Here is a 17693-nt window from a genome sequence, read left to right as displayed (position 1 = left end):
TCGTTACCACGGAAAAAATGACTGTTTTTGATAGGTCTGAGACAATTTTTTCCTGCAAAATATGCAAGCTATAAAAGAGCGAAACTTACATGAACATGATGGAAATAGAACACCCTTTCAGAAGACATTTATTTCAGCACAAATACTTTGTGGGAATATTTAAAAAAAAAATTGAAAAACACAAAAAAGTTGAAAATTTAGAAAAAAAATTGTATTGACAAGAGAAAAAATAATAAAACATTCTGGAACATATAAAATGTTTAAATTTATTTATTAACTAGCCCCCAAAAGTTCGAGTTCATAACAAAAAAAAACTCTTCCAGCTAAATTTCTTTTCCTGACACTACATGAAAAAAAAAAGCAGTTTTCAAGGTATCTTTGAAATAAATTTTTGTAAAATGTAATACATCAAAATACAGTGTGATAAACATACTTTTCGACATTATAATTTTGAGCTAAATATGTTTCTAAACAAGCCGAAAAAAAAATTGCAGAAGCACAAAAAGTGTATCTGCCATACCATTTGTGATGATCTACTCACATGAAAATCATAAAGGTAATACAGTGGTACCTCCTTATAGTGATTAGATAAAAACTATAAATGATTTGACATATCCAAATTTGAGTCATAAAATTTCTCTAAAAACCAATGCTTGAAAAGCAAAATTTAGTGAGCCAAAGAACAGCAACTGGGAGACACTTCTCCGCAGGTTTATCACCATATTGAAGCCGCTCGTGGCGATTGCAGAGACCGCAAAAAAAAGAGTGGCAAACGTGAGCTATGTTGGCTTCTCTGCAAAGCACTTCAGTACACAATGATGGCAGGTGAAATGCCAGCTAGGGTGGCTTTCTCACATTACAGCAGTCCTATGCAAAAAATTGGAGGCCAGGATGAAAGTTATTGTTGTCACTACCACCGCTCCTTGACAGTTGACGTGAGCAGAGGATGGCTGCTGGAAAGTTATGAGAACTGACCATGTCACTGGCTCCGAGGCACTCAGGTGCGAGAGGCACAAACGGGTGCTGACCAAATTCGTTACCAGCTGTTTTCACAATCATCTCTCTCGCAGTGTTGTTGGAAAAAGTGAGATAAAGAGTGAAATGTGGTACTAACGCTTGTCGGTCCACCACTATGCACTTAGGTAGTGAGGGAAAGCCTGCTGCCTATCACCCGAGCGGGCACAGCTTGGCACTCAGTAGTTCGATTTGTAAGTTTTATGGAAAACCACGTCCGATATATATAAAGTAAGAAATGCATGTGTTTGTTGAAAACATTCAGGAACACTTTGATATAACCAATAATCCATACTATCTGTGCTTGTTACAAGGAGATTTGACTGCAAATTGCTTGAAAATGCTCCACAATGCTTTGATTTTACAAGAAACCATTTCGGCAGAAATTTCGGACGATTTAGGACCAGTGTGAAGACATCCACACCTTTCAAGAACAGCTTTAGGCTATTACGAAGCGTTAAGTTGGTACCCTGATTTCTAGGAGGCCTGGAGGCTATTCTTTTTTTTTGACAGGTGGAAGTAAAACTTGCCCATATGATGTCGAGACACTACAGAAATGAGACATATCATTCATTACATCAGTGTGATCTGTAAACAGTTCCATGAGCGAAAAAACATAAAAGAAGCGGAAAATGAAGGCTACGGGTGGATAGGTGGGCACGTTTCGTGCTGAAGTTGCGCAGTTTCTTTTCCAGAGTCAAATTCCGACGAAGTAATATTATCGTCAGAGACACTGCTGCTTGAAGCACTGAAAAAATCTGCTACAGATGCAACAGAATTGCACAAAACGAGATTTTTCTGAGCGCACGCCGTTTCTATGGCTGACACCGTCCCGTGAGCGCACTATACCGGAAAATCCACTTCAAAGGCGTTTCAAAAACCACTGCCTTGAGAGAAAAATATAAACTATGCAAGAGTGTGTACACAACGAATTAGATAGTGCAAAAAAATCCTCAACGGCCCCGGCAGCGCTGCAATCGTGCTTCGAATCTGTTAATCACCAGTGGCCGATGCATGATGGCATGGTAACGAAAGAGTCAAGCTAATCCTCCTTTCGTGCATTAGTGTAATGTTGGTAGCCTTCAAATTGCGATATGCTTGAGGGCATGTGGCATTGCGTACACAGGATGACAAGCCTTTCTAGTGCATCTCCAGTGCGCTTTCAAAGATGATCCTCACCTGCTACTTTCCCCTCTGCACTTCATGGCATGTCAGGCTTTTGCCACTCCCTCCACACAGATGTCAGTGCCTGCACTACCTTGAACTTATACTTGTTACTAAGCTTCAGTACAATAATGCAAACCCCTCCTTTAAGCTGAAGAATTCGTGAATGTTGCCAGTTTTATATCCTCCTTTGCTATGTAGCGCACATCAATGTCCTATTGCCAACTTAAGGACAACACATGTCAGTCCTTGGTAGCCACAAACAGCTGGATTTTATGAGCAATCAACAATACTTACACAGCCTTGATGATTAACTTTAATATGATGCAAGTTTGGCCGAGGAATCACAACAAAATCTCCCGTCACAAATCCTCGTCCTTCAGCCATATTGTAGACATTCACAGCAAGACAGGCAGCAGCTTCATCCAGGACGCACATTGTGCTGGAAGCAAACAGGTTAAGCATTTAATTTGCATTAGTTGCTCCAACAAAATTCAAAAAATTTTTTTTTTACTTTCAAATTTCTTCACTAAAAGGCTTTGATAAAGCTTAAGGAACCTCTGGTGGTTGTGATTAATCTGCAACCCTCCACAAGTGTCCACCCCATAGTGCACATGTAGTTTTTGTCCATAATACCTGTCCATGCCTTTTCTTTTTCCAAACACTAACAAAACTTTCTATTTAAAGCTTTGTTGCCTATCCAAAATACAATTTCAAATTTTAAATTGAGTTTGAACACACACAGTAAGACAACACAATTTTCAAGACTATCAAGTGTAAGATCAGCAGAACAATTGGATACAGTCCCAAAAGTTAAAAGACTATAGACACCTAATTTTGGTGGCATGTTTTCTTTCCTACAATGATGCAGAAAACACTACAACACTTGAATCACCCTGTGGTATTTGCCTATGAACGCTAAATAATTTATAATCCAATTTTTCTGCCATGTTGTTCCGGTTTCAACAGCCGACCGATGGCTGTGACATTAAAGTGTGGTTATATGTCATGTGAGGCATGGAAAAACAGCAATATAATCGCTGCTTCATCGTTTTAGTTCACTACAGTGCTGAAGCCAGCTTTCTTCAAGAGCCGGAATGACAACGAATGTAGAAGCAGCAATTATATTGCAGTTTTTTCATGCCTCACGTGACCTATAACCATACTTTGACGCCACAGCCCTCTTTCAGCTGTTGAAACCAAAACAGCACGAGAAAGAAATTCGATTACAAATCTTTCAGCAGCCATACGAGAATACCACATGGTAATCCATGTATAGTAATGCCTTACGCATCATTACAAACAAGAAAACATGCACCCAAAAGTGAGGTGTCTATACTCTTTAATCAGAATGCAAAACCAGTCAGGGCACAATAAATGATTATAAATCCACTGCGTGAACAGTTCAGAATGAGTTTGTCTAACAAGAAAAAAGGAAAAGAAAAAGCAGACAAGAAAAAATTGCAGTCTCTTTCATTGCAGAGATTAGGTGTAAGCATGAAATGCTTTGCAGGACCAGCCTAGCATATTCTAGGACATGTCACAGACGGTGATAATTGGGCACTCTGAATGCATCTCGACCAGCCAACATGACTGTTTGATCAGCCACTGTCTTGGCTACCGCTGCTTTGTAGAGGTGGCCAGCACGCTCGGCTTCCCAGGTTACTTTCTTAGCTTCAAGTGCTGCTGCCATCAGTTGCTCGCCATCTTCTGGCTGCGCATACACTCAGTGTCCATCACTGCTTACATTGCTTTACGTGCCATTGGCCCAGTCACTTTTTCAACGACCTTGGTGACGTGTTGGGCAGCCTCTGCTGCCTTCTAAACTTCATGTGCAGCTGTAAAAACTGGAATTGTCGACACAGCAAAGCACATTTCTCTTCTGGTATCAATCTCACAAAGTATATTTCATCCTAGAAGATGCTTCCCAACTGTGAAATCATCCTTCTCCATTGCTAAGGCTAAACCACTAAAGCCGCCAAGCACACCAGAGTTCTCCCCTCAGTGGGCAGCAGTGGCTTTGCCACCCACCAGTCTGGCTAGTTGGCCGTGTCTGTCATCACTTTCTCTTCACTTGATTAAGTCATGGCTGGATTAGAAAGCACCTAGAACCTGGAAATGCACACTGCGCAGATTTGTCCTGCTCGGCAGCCTTGCTAACTAATGATAAAAACCACTGCGACTTCATTGCCACCGTGGTAGCTGCAGTGCATGCAGGAAAGCATTTAATTGTAGCCATGTTAACACTCACGATGTGGACAAGAGCATTTGTTTCATTTTTGTTTTTAGCTTGGCAATCAGGTGCCTCCACCCTCACGAGGACGAGAAAGTAGCAAAGATAATGACCATGCTGCTCGCCTTTCCTGTGTGGTCTTCATAAAAATGAAACTGTGCCACGAGAGAGACAGAATGCAGGCAGTGCTGTACGAGATGCAGTGTAAGTTGGTTAGCTCCAATGCTTTTGCTTTTTCCACCCACTTTTTCTTGTCCCCTGCGGCTTGCTGATTCTAACAGATTACATAATAGTTTGTTTATTCCAACAGAGGATACCTAACTGTGTTGGATTAAAGCGGGCAATGTGAACCGCGCCGAAGCACACATGTGCAGCAGCTTCGCTTGCTCCGTAGACTCAGCGCTGCCTCCCTTCTATGGACAGCTGCTCTGGCAGATGAGGATAACCATCGCAAAATGTTCAGGACGTTTTGTGCACACAGAACTATTGTGTATGACAATTGTGCGAGCCAAATAGTCTTGGAAACACGTCTCGGATAAGCACGTTGCCACTGGCAACAAATAATGAAAAAAAAGTAGGACACATTGATATATGCATGATTTTTTCCCACGTTGCAGTTGAAATGAACTTGCATTTAATTCATTGCTACTCCTTCACTTTTCAATGTGTTTGGCTATGTTGCCCAGTTCCTACATTTTTTCCTCCCTGGGCCCCATGAAGAATATAAGAGCATGGTTCTATTCCACTATTACCACTGCTTTTAATAAAAAATTGCAGCCTTCTCCTGGTGTAATTTTTGCAGTGGTAAGCCCCCTAGACGATTTCTCGGCTGAGCTTGACAACACACAATTATCCCCTCCCCCCGTCGGTTGACAACTACCGTATAGCATATGTGCCGAATATAAGTCGACCCCCCTAACTTGCAACCCCCTTGGACAAAAAAAAGTTTGACCCTAAATATAGGTCGACACTGCCTCACCTGCGGCCCTTGCTCACCAGTAAGTTTTTCAGAAGACTGAGTCGTGCAAAGAAAGATTTATTTGTCCACGAGACATCTCTTGGCAACCATACGGCTACAAAGGAAAGCTATACAGCTTTCTCAAAAACTATGCAGTTTCCCACTTCGAGTTCTTGATCAATTCGCTCTCGCCCTACCATAAGCTTGCCGTCCCTGTTAGCTCAGTTGGTAGAGCGACTGCTCTGGTGTGCGGCGGTCTCGGGTTCGAGCCCCGGACCAGGACGAATTTTGCTTTAACTGCGAATTTTCTGAGAAAGCTGTACAGCTTTCCTTTGTAGCTGTATGGCTGCGCTTGGGTTGGTGCCAATGAGTAATTACTCCTGTATTTTAAATCTACTTCATCTTGGGGCATTCCCCTAAACATTTGACCGAGACACCTCTTATGGCTTGTTGCCGTTGCTGAGAAGAAAGCAGTCACGGCTATCACCATCTTGTGAGCCACAGCTGCTGCTGGCAGTCTGAAGCAGTGCCAAGATGCCGCAAGTGGAAAACGCTGCACAGACCATGTTGGTTTGTAGCCCATACCAGGCATCGCCGACTCATTGCTCCACTTCACTCAAAGAAGTGCGCTTCAGCCGCCCTGTCAGTGTCTTCGGGTTTTCCTGTTGGAGCCATTCATTGTAGAACACACTAATGCGGTCTTTGAATGGCCAGTTCAGTGCCACGTCCATTGGCTGAAGAAAAGATGTTAATCTGCCTGGAATGATGACCAGGTCACATCCAGCATCCGCTATGGTCTTTTTCATACATTTAGTGACGTGACCACAAAAGTACAGGATGAGCATATTGCGGGGCTTTAGCAGTGCTCCCGGATGCCTGCACCACATGAGACAAAACCATTCAAGGACAGTTTCGTCATTAAAAAACCCTTTCCATTAACCCACGCGATAACTTTAGGCTGTGGGAAACCTGTTTCCCCCTCTGTCTCGAGGCAGCCGACCATCTTTACCATCATGCATTGGAACAGCGCCGGCTGGGCAAGGAGGAAAGCTCCCTCATGGAGGAAGTGGAAGCAGCGACGTGAGCGCCACCTTGAAGGCTAAGCGGAACTCTGCAGAGCCGGTGAGTCTCGTCGGATTCCTGCCAGCGTCAAGAATGGTTGTGGCCACACGCTCTCATCACATTTTCGCCTCCCGTGGCAGGTGCATGGCAAGTCCGTGGCATCCAACCGCTGATCTTCTAGTTCAGGGCAGCCAAGACAGTGCAGGAAATGTGGTTGCTTGTTTTATATCACGGTGGAAAAAATAGACGTGCTTCAATGACGTGGCCATGCTGACGTACGAAAACCAGCACTTACTGTGACCAGAAGTGAGCGCCACCACTAGGAGCAGCACCTATTGAGGGGAGCTATCCTCTCCTCCAATTCCGCATGCTTTCCTATGGAGCAGCGGCACAAGCACATAAATTTGCGACCTCAGTCAGCGTTAAACACCCCAAACTAAGCAGGAAGCTTTCATACTGCTTACTCTCCAAATACTCTGATTTCCAACTGTAGAAATGCCCCGCCGCGGTGGCTCAGTGGTTAGGGCGCTCGACTACTGATCCGGAGTTCCCGGGTTCGAACCCGACCGCGGCGGCTGCGTTTTTATGGAGGAAAAACGCTAAGGCGCCCGTGTGCTGTGCGATGTCAGTGCACGTTAAAGATCCCCAGGTGGTCGAAATTATTCCGGAGCCCTCCACTACGGACCTATTCGTTCCTATCTTCTTTCACTCCCTCCTTTATCCCTTCCCTTACGACGCGGTTCAGGTGTCCAACGATATATGAGACAGATACTGCGCCATTTCCATTCCACCAAAAACCAATTATTATTATTATTATCAACTGTAGAAATGCGTTGTATGCTAGAGCAGACAATGCACCCCCTACCCCATACCCAGCCTTTCAACAAAGGCACATCAGAACGAACAACACCCTCTCGGCAGGCATGCTGACTTTGGGTACCTGCCGCTTGATGCGTGCCCCGTCACCTTGCTGCTCATGGGATGACCCTGGCACCCCACATGTACGAGCTGTCCTTCAGATATCATCGCAACGCACGTGTGAACTTCCTCGATGACATCGATGGGGAAGTTGTCCAGCAACTGTAGGCCAACATTTAAGGAGGGAGGGGTGTGGAAAACCTGTTTCCTCCTCAGTCTCGAAGCGGCCGACCATCATCCCCATTATGCGTCGGAACAGCGCCGGCTGGGCAAGGAGGAAAGCTCCCTCATGGGGGAAGCGGAAGCACTGATGTGAGCGGCACCTCGAAGGCTACGCGGTACTCCGCGGAGCCGGCGAGTCTCGTCGGATTCCGGCCAGTGTCACGAGCGGTTGCAGCTGCATATGCTTGTCGCCTCCCACGACAGGCTCACAGAAGGTACGTGGCGTTCACCACTGGTCTTGTGGTTCTGGGCAGCGAAGAGAGCACCCAAACATGCGCTCTTGCCACCTCCGTAGGCAAATGCACAGGGATGGCTTTGTCGTATGAATGCGGCACGCACAGGAAGACCTGGCCGCCACGGCATGCGCAAACGTTCACCGCTGGTACCTCCCGAGTCTTGCCCCTGCCCCAGCCGGTAAGTCGGAAGGCCTTCTTATGTAGTGTTCTACTTCTGAGGAGTGCCTCGATGTTTTGTACCTAGCTGGCCCGCTCTGTGTATTATTTGCGAATGTGATAAATAGCATATGAGTGGTCATGTTTTGTCGTTCCTCACTTTGTTCCCTCAAGCACGAACCCTTCTGCGTGGTTAGCGAGAGAAGACGCTACAGCTGCGGAGTGGGAGTGCGGGGCGGAAGACTTCTCCCCATAGCTTTCACAAGGCGGAAACTTCTCCTTGGTCAGCATCGTTTTCCACTTGAACAGAAGAAAGGGTGCTGGCTTGTGCCCATCTGAAGTGCAGCACAACGTGACCATGAAACGGTTGTGCGTGCTGCCCATGGTCAGCAGGTGAACCTGGCGCTCCCCTTTCCCGAAGACAGTTCTCATATTAGGCCTGTCAGACCAGACCATGGTCTGGTCGACACTGCCGATTTGACCAGGCACGAACAAATGTTTTGCCCTCAGGTCACTCACGTAGTACAGAAGCACACGCTGCTTCTCTTTGTATGCTTCAGGCAACCTTTGGCATATGGTCATGAGTTGCCTTAGGCTCAGGCCAATCCATTTCATGAAATTCAGTGCACGGGATGCATATCTCCTCCGCGACACAGCATGCTTTCACTTCAATGCTGTCATAGCAAACACTAAGGCTCCCACTTCTTTGGTCATGAACCCAATCTTGAACCACCTCTTCAACAGCAAGGTATCATCCGGACTTTCCGGGCTTCGGTCCATGAAAAAATAGTGTGTTGCAGCAGATGCAAAAATCTTGCTTTTTTGCTTTCTCCATTCCCTCACGCACTCTTCTCACGCACAATCAAACATCTGCCCTGCGGCAACGTTGTTTTCTGACTCAACGTGGAGGATTGCTTGTAGTTTAAAAGCCGCGCTGTATTGTTGCCGAGGTTGCGGTAGCATCCTTGGTGTCTGCTGGGCAGAGACACAAACGACACACACCACTGCTAGTAACTATTACCTCGGTGAAGTGAAATCCAGAAATGGCAAAAAAGCATGCAAAAATGTGCAAAAATGCTTCTGCGCGCCTAGGACTGGTCATGTGGTTTACCGTATTTACTGGCCTAGTTTGAGCACCCCTAATTTATGGCCAGGGTTTATATAAAAAAAAAAAACTTTTACTCACATATTTTGCACGCAAGGCAGGATTGGGAATATATTGGTGCGACCGCGTTGCCGTGTGCTTCAGGTAAACTACAGTACAGAAATCTGAAATTACTGAACTGTAAACTGTTTCTGTTTGCTGCTAGTCAGCTGGCCCGCGCATGACAGCTGGCTCTGACTGCTGGCTTTGTGCATTAACAGTTGAGCCCACTTATAACGAACCTGGCGGTCAAGTGGATTCCGCCCGTTATATCCGATGTTCGTAGTAAGTGGACTCTCCATATAACTGCCAAAAATATTAAGTCCACTAGAAGTGGTGTTTAGTTCTTGAAAAACACTGCGTTATGAACGTCTGCTTATTAAAAGCAGGTGCTACCGCGCCTCTTTCCAGGCTCTCCAGGGTGATTTGCTGCCAACAATCAACTTTAGGGATGGGATACAACTAACCGCGGTTGAAGCATCCACGGCAACTGCTGACAGGTCGGCTACAATAATCAGATTCCTAGCGGTAGGTGAGTGCTCATACTTGGCATAAGACGGCTTCGTCGGAACATGCGGCTCTGTGATGCCATGGTCCTCACGAACGTAGTCATCTCAGGAAACATCTGGCCAGCTACGCATCAACGATGCGTTGCCACAGATCTATCTGAGATCATGTGCGTTTTCCAGAGCTTCATCTACCGTTCCTAGGCCTATGCAGAGACGAAAGTAGCACAGTGCTTGCCACAAAGAATGTATCAGCTACACTGTGCACTGTCTGACGCTGGCTCCATGTAGTAGGAGCGCAAAAGATTGAGCCGACTGGGCGTGACCAGCATGGCATTCGAGCTTCTCATATCACTGCTGTTAATTGATCCACGAACACAGGCAGTAGCTTTGCCTGACGTTGCTTTCAACGATGCCCCTGTGTCGTGCCCACCGCGCTTCTTTTTCCATTTAGGATGCTTTGCCCAGCCGGCCAACATGCGGGGAGTGATTGCCCTCGTAGGCCATCGGCATACGCTTGGCCAGCGGTTAGTTACTGTTTTAGTGCCAACTTTTTATTGAATTTCTGGGTCGACATGTTCTTTCTGGGGCGGTGTCGTGAGCACTGAGAGACGCTCTTCGATATCTGCGCTTGCTGGAAATGCGACCACTTCATGTTCGTGGGAGTTTACAGCGCTTTCTCGTTCACTATAACCGTGTGGTGCAGCCAAAGTTGTTTGTTGTATCTGAGACTAACTGCCATTGCTCTAATGTATTTTTTGATGGTAGCACCTCACGCGTTTGTAATAAACAAGCATTCGTTATATCTGCGGCTGTTATAAGTGGGCACGACTGTGTTGCTTTGAGCTGCGCATTCTTGTTAAAATTCTTTAAGCAGACTCCCTTTCGCACAGTGTCTGACAACTATTACACAATTATGCATGCACGGGGTCTGATATTATCCGCGGCTCGGTTGAAACTACTTTTGACCCTGCACATAGGTTGACTCCGATTATAAGTCAACCCCCTACCTTTGGAAGGTTATTTTTCAAGAAAAGAAAAAAAAAAAATCAACTTATAATTGGCAATATACAGTACGTATACCTCTCAAGAATTTCTGAAGAGAACCCCGATGACGTGGAAGCACAGAAGGAACACATGTATACGTCATGAAGGGTGATGGATGACAACGAAGGTAATGGCTTCTGTTCTCCTTGTGTCAGTTTGCTAGAGTGACCATAGCAGGCAAAGAATGATGAATATGATAACGATGACAAATGCTGTTCCCCTTTGTTTCAATGCATTAGGTGACTGTCTATGATTTCACGCAGCAGCTACGAGCATGCTGAAAGTGGCGCAACCTATTACAAGTACACCAGCTTGGCTGCTAATGGTTGCTCTCCACCCTAGAAATGCCAAATGCAATTATTGTGACAAATGCAACAATGCACATGTGGCTGTGGTGATGGCCAAGTGCTCTAAGGTGTCAGGCCATGGAGCTGCTCAATTTGCACCAGCATAAGTTTAATTCCTGCTCAGAGTGCTTGCATGGTGAAGTTTTTTCTGCTGCATACAAGTAACACAAAGTTCAGCTTTGAAGACTGTTGGGTTCAGCACAAATTACATCACAATTGTGGGACATGTTCAACTGAGTCAGCCAAGAATGGGTGCAAAAAGCACTTCATGCTGAAAAAGGCTTGACAAAAATGCTATGAAGAATGTGGAGTTCATATAAATGTCTTACAAAGGGAAGCGTTCCTGTGAGAGCACACTGCAAGCCACTTTAACAGAAAGGACACAGTTGCTGTTTTTCCCTGGACTCAGGTCCTGTAACTTTGCTGGCACAAGGCCTGCCACTGGTTGAGCCTTGAGGTTGCTTAGCAAAGCCTTGAGCTTGCGTGGCTTGAGGTGGCCCTGCAAGTAAAAAGAGTTAATGTGTATGCATTTCCACAGCATCGGTTAATCTCACTGTCCAACCACTTTCAAGCGATATGCAGAAAAGGCAAAAAAACGACAAGTTCATAGTGCAGCAAGTATATGCAAGTGCCAGCAAAATGCTTAACAGAGACACCAAATTTTTCAGTCAGTACTTTTTTTTCTTTGAAATGGTGTGTGCGACACTGATGTGCATGAACACCAAGTAGAATTTGTTTACACCCACTAAATAAATTTTTCTCTTGAGCTGTTTTAGTTTCAACAACCGGACGATGGCCATGACAACACGGACAAGCTGGGACAATGTTAACGTCATGTGAGCCATACGAAAAGTGCAATAAAATCACTGCCTTACCATTTTAATTCACCCCACCTATTACAGTCACCAAATGATTTTTTGGACTCTGGGGACCGTGAAAATGTCCAAAAATAAAGTTTCATCATAAAAATTACTTGCCATCAACTTCTTATTGCCAGTGCTGAAAAGGAAGGGGTCAGCAGTTTTGTGCACATTCTGAAGCCCCACATGATTCTACATTTCACCGGGCGTTACAGCTAAGCAGTCCATTGGCATTGGACTACATACGTCATTAGGCCTAGCAACTATACCTGCAAAACTATCTCGAAACTGGCGGTATGTTATTGTACGCACCCTGCGATGGCTAGCGTTTAATGAGAGGCATTTTGCCTGTCATCAATATGCAAGTTTTGATAGTATGGTGATAGAACAGTTGGAGCTGAGGTGTGTATTTTCGCTGGTACGCACTCATTTTGAAAAGCACAGCGATTTTTTTTCCACTCACCATCTCCACAAAGTCGTACACCTCCCATGTGCTCCGCTGCTGCCTTTGTGTATTTTGGACAAAAGTACTCAACTGCCATGTTATGTAATCATGGAGGCTACGTACGAACCTTACGAATGTTGCCACACATACTGACCGTGTAGCGGGGTGCTGAACCCTCCATCCTGTACAGACCAATTGCGGCAGCATGCTGTGTGACATCCGTGTGAGCTGTTTTTCAATTGAATTTTATTCAACATCTTGAAGCTGTTGGGTGCGCCGACAAAAAGCCAGAAAAAAAGGCTTGAGAGAGGTCAACGCACCCTACAATGAGTTCACAGCAGTATGCACGAACAATTCATCATAATATTAGTTACATAAGCATAAACAGATATATACATTACAATAATAGCAATTACATATAAAAATATGGCATACAACAACAGCACATGAACGCTAAGAGTAACAATAACAAAAAAGCAAGTACATTCACAGTGACAGACGCAACATTGTTGGTAGTGCTTAGGTATGCATCTGTCTAGTGCAATATTTGGTTCAAGTTTTAGGCACAGTCCGTATAAAACGAGCGCGAGTAGAATATTTCTGTTCTTTTGCTTGTAAAAGGAACAGCTATGTCATGAATGAGCTATGTTTTAAAATACTAGTCTTTTACCTCCTTAAAAGTATGGCGTCATACAGCTGGGAAACGGAGGTGATGCCAAGTGCCGCAAGGATCAGTTCAGTATGTTCAAATCGTGGGGCATTAGTAATACTGTGAAAAATTCTCTTCTGAAGTAGATGCAGCCGTTTAATATTAGTAAAGGATGCGGTAACCCACACCAAGTAACAATAATTAAGAAGAGAAGAAAACAGTGCCTTGCACAAAATTTGCCTAATACGCTGTGGTAATAAATGTCACATTCGAGACACGACACCAAAAACCTTAGACAATTTGTCCCCGAGCATTTCGACGTGCTCATCCCATGACATGTTTTTATTAAAGGGCCCTGCGACAGAGATTAAGCATGAGGTCTTTATTCTTTGTATGCAGAGTATGTGACTCCTGAATGCCCAAAGAGATAGCTAAAATCGTAATATTTAATACCGTAATCTTCTCTAGAAATGCCCGTTTCGAGCTGACGGTGTCGCAATGCAGCGGTCATTTTCGGCAGCGGAAATGAGGTGGCATCCAGACTGGGTGCTGCCTTTCTGATTGGGTGGCCGTCCGGTTTGCATATTGTTTCTTTATACTCGCGAAACAGACCCAAAATACTATGTCTCTGAATATGGAAAGCTTTTTGCATGCCACAAAAACTGGAAAGAAGCAGTGAAACTGAACGAAAACTAATAAGAATATGTTAGGGGCGACACTTTCCATTCAGCTTCAAACTTTCCTGGTGGCGAGCACCATTCAAACCACACCAAGAAGGCAGCGAAAAAAAAAAAAAAAAGCCAGTCGAGCCACTTTGCTCACAAATGTGAGGAGAAAGGCCGGACAGGAGACGGGAGGCGAGTTTGGGGCGGGGACAGCGACAGCCTTCCAATCCTACCAACAAAGAAAGATGGGGAAGCTTCCTTTGTTGTTAGTTACCCCTGCCCTGTCTAGGGCTCCATGTACACAGAGAGACCACGCTGTCAAATCAAATCAAGTCAAAATGCACGGCTGTGGACTGCCCTGACAAAGCAACAAATGCATGCAAGCTTCCACTGTGTGTGCGCTAGGTGTGGTTCTGATTGGTAGCGCCCAATCTTAGTACTGGGCGAGTGAAATGGATGAGTGAAATAAGGTTTCGCCTGATTTTTTATTTTAAATTTTCAAAGTGGAATAACTTTCGTTTGCATGCTCCAATTTCAATATTTTTTTTCACTCGTCTCTGGAATGCACGATATGTCTATTTAATGATATTAATATTAAAAGCATCACAGTGCTCCTTTAAGAAGCGCCCCTAAAATTTTTATCGCATGAACTATTTGAATTAGCGATGAACCAATGTTTAGGGAAAGGGGTGGCTAAGAAATCAGCTTATTGCAAGGTCTAAAAAGTACAGCCCTGGTTTTTTCAGTGTTTGTAATTAGCAAATTGCATTGAGACAATTCGTAAAGTAGGTACAGACTACCTATAGCTTGCTGTTCAAGATTTTGCACGCGGCTTTGAAATATGGAGTGGTGTCCTCTGTGTAAATTACTAAACTTGCGATCTTACTTATGCAGACAATGTCATTGACATAAAGGAGGAAAAGTAACGGCCCCAAAACTCTGTTCTGCGGAATGCCAGAGGAGAGGCATTTAAAATTTGATAAATCATTGTTTACTCTCACTTGCTGCACACGGGAACTGAGGTAGGATCAAACCATTTCAAGAAATTCAAGAAAACCATAGTGTTTGAGTTCAGCCAAAATTGTTTTGTGATTGATTCGATCAAACGCTTTTGAAAAGTCAACAAAAATGCCTAGAGCAAGAAGTTTCTTTTCAAAGGACTCTACAATTAGTTCTTTTTGGGTTACAAATGCTGTCTCTATCGAAAAGTTCTTCCTAAACCATGTTGACAGGAGGTTAGTATGCTATATTTCTCACAAAAACTGGACATTCGCCTGTACAGAATTTTTCACATTTCGAAAAAATGGGCAGAATATATAATGGACGATAATTTGACAGCTGATTTTTGCTCCACCTGGATTTTTGCTCCACTTTGGCAATCTTCATTCCTTTGGGAAACTCTGCATGTTCAAGGCAGCAATTAAAGATGTATCCTAGGACAGGGCTAATTACATCGACTGCATGTTTTACCAGCAGAATTTTAAAATCATCTATGTCCCGTGACCTGCTGTTGTGCAGAGCCAACAGGCAATTCTTCAGAGGCAACAGGCAATTCAGTGGAAGGAGAGCTCTACTATGCTATGTTTCGCCAAGGTGATCGGGTGTTGCAGTTTGACCTTCTGCAGGAGGTGCGCCGGAGGTGTGGCTGTGACATCAGACCACGTGACTCGCCGTAGCTGCAGCCGTCGTGCCACTGCTTCGACGGCAGTGCGCTATCTGCCGTTTCGCCAGATGTGGTCATGTGATCATGTACGTGACTCGGCAATCGCTTAAGGAGGCAATGCCGCTCTTGCATGAAGTGTCGCCATGGATGAGAGTGCGGCTGACAGTGAGCCTGGAATACCTGCGAGGCATTTCAAGCGTCTAACGAAGCGCAGCCAAGTGTAATGGAGCTTTCGCTCTGTCTAACTAGGTTTAGAAAAGTTAAACCACTGCCAATTTTTTGGAACAGTCATCGAATAAAACTACGGCTAGCATTTTCGGAACTTTGTGCCAATTATACAAAACGTATTTGAAATCTTGAGATCATATTTGATTCATTTCAAATGATTTTCAACATACACTATTTGATTCGTTCAACAAATCGAATAGGAGGATATTTGATTCACTATATGAAAATTTCAAATATTTGCACAGCCCTACTCCAATGCAGTCAAGTAACATAATGTCTTTCTGCCAACATACACACACCTCTGGCTGCCACAGACTTTATACCAACATGGAATGACAATCAGCACACCTGTGTGAAAACAAGCAGCTAGGTGTCCAGTAGATGACAATGAAAAAATGGTTAAGTTGAAAGTGCCTTATACCATTTGTAACCTTCATTAAACAATGTAAACTGCCTGCAATGGCCATATACAGGATGTCCCAGCCAACTTTAGCCAAGGTATAAAAATATGCCGCGGCACTCTAAGACGACGTGACCAAATGCATGTTGCTGTATATTGTATGGAGCAACTCGCACTATTTTTGTATAGTGCTTAATTGCATAATTAGTCGAGATTAATTAACCAACTTCGCAAGCAATGAAGATAGGCGAAAAAGTCCAATGAGAAAGTTGTAGAACGGTCCACGAAACGCCCAAATGAACAGTTTCTAACTTTCCATCTATTACGTATCAGCTTTTTTTCACTCTCTGCAGATGCCTGCGAAATAAAAAAATATACCACGTGACATGCCCACTTACGTGCCGCAATTGCAGTGCTCTCAAACGTTCCACGCAGGAAAAACAGATCATTTAGCCCGGTGTGCTGCTGCTTAAAAGGGGACAGGGCTGTGATGCCGGCGCTGGCTGCGTGATTTACGCGAGCGCAAGCATTAAGGACTATGTCTGCTTGTCGCTATCAAGTGCCCTCAGGGAAGCATACCGCTGGCCTTTATCACACAGCCAACTGCTGCATCGCTGCCCTGTCCCCTTTTAAGTGGCAGCACACCGGGCTAAATGATCTGTTCGTTCCTACACGGAACGTTTGAGAGCACTGCAATCGAGGGCGCACAAGCGGGCATGTCATGTGGTATTTTTTTTTGTATTTCGCAGGCATCTGCCATGAGTGAAAAAAAGCCGATACGTAATAGACGGAAAGTTAAAAACTTCATTTGGACGTTTCGCAAACCATTCTACAACTTTCTCATTGGACTTTTTCGCCTATCTTCATTGCTTGCAAAGATAATTAATCTAAACTAATTATACAATTAAGCACAATACAAAAAATAGTGTGACTTGTTACATACAATAGCCAGCAGCATGCATTTGGTTGGGCCGACTTAAAATACCTCGGCGTATTTTTAAACCATGGCTAAAGTTAGTTGGGACACCGTGTATATGACTTAATATTGCCGTGAATCTTTGCAGTGTTTGTTTGTTCACTCTTCAAAGCTGCCAGTACGCCACTTTATCGCTTTGTTTGCGATGCAAGACGCCTCCAGATTTATCTCGATTGATGGCATCCAAGCAAAGCTGATTCTACGTTGTTCCAGAATGTTCTAGTAACTTTGCACGCTTTATCTCGAAAGTTCGCGATCAACTTTAAATTGAGCACGGCCGGCAGCAGCGGGCGTTATGTTCAACGACCGTCAAGCACGCTTGTTGCTATGCCACTGCCGAGTGATTCAGTCCATTGTGGGTACAAGTCATGCCAAATAAAGAGCTTTGTTTAGACACCATTTTAGTAGCTTTTCTGCTCTCTGGACTGCAGTCACCTGGTGACATCTGGTGGCGGTGCTGGGTAGCCTTCCATGTACTGGACACCCTCTTCAAGTCGTGACGCCAGCCCTCTGCGCTTTGCACCCGAGGATGAGCCAGCAGCTCAGCGAGCCAGCCGACGTCTGCAGGGAGAGGAGCCCGAGTTCGGGAAACTGCCGGACCGCACCAGACAGCGAAAAGACGCTGCTACGAGCACCGCAACCTCGCCGAAGATGTCGACACCGATCATACTACAGCAGCCGCGGGTGCCGCCAACTTTCAATGGATCCCTAAGCGAAGACCCCGAAAAATGGTTGGACCAATCTGAGCATGTGGCATCATTCAACAAGTGGGATGATGCGGCAAAAATTGGCCATTTTTC

At 44.8% G+C, this 17693-nt stretch overlaps 1 protein-coding gene across 4 annotated transcripts in view; it reads right to left on the bottom strand.

Moving 5' to 3' along the window:
- Window positions 1-17693, bottom strand: part of LOC144113975 (tetratricopeptide repeat protein 5-like) — a 45363-nt gene that overhangs the window by 3218 nt on the left and 24452 nt on the right. For 3 of the 4 annotated variants that reach the window (XM_077647394.1, XM_077647395.1, XM_077647397.1), the window contains 2 exons: window positions 11337-11506; window positions 2476-2620 (listed from right to left, as the gene is read on the bottom strand). In XM_077647394.1, coding sequence (XP_077503520.1) covers window positions 2476-2620; window positions 11337-11506 — 315 coding nt within the window. Of the gene's footprint in view, window positions 1-2475; window positions 2621-11336; window positions 11507-12606; window positions 15470-17693 lie in introns of those variants that run through there. The other variant, XM_077647396.1, reaches the window with a different exon arrangement.

Source organism: Amblyomma americanum, chromosome 1 (assembly GCF_052857255.1).
Source record: "Amblyomma americanum isolate KBUSLIRL-KWMA chromosome 1, ASM5285725v1, whole genome shotgun sequence".
In the NCBI taxonomy this organism is placed as follows: domain Eukaryota; kingdom Metazoa; phylum Arthropoda; class Arachnida; order Ixodida; family Ixodidae; genus Amblyomma; species Amblyomma americanum.
This window is presented reverse-complemented; position numbering and strand designations above follow the sequence as displayed.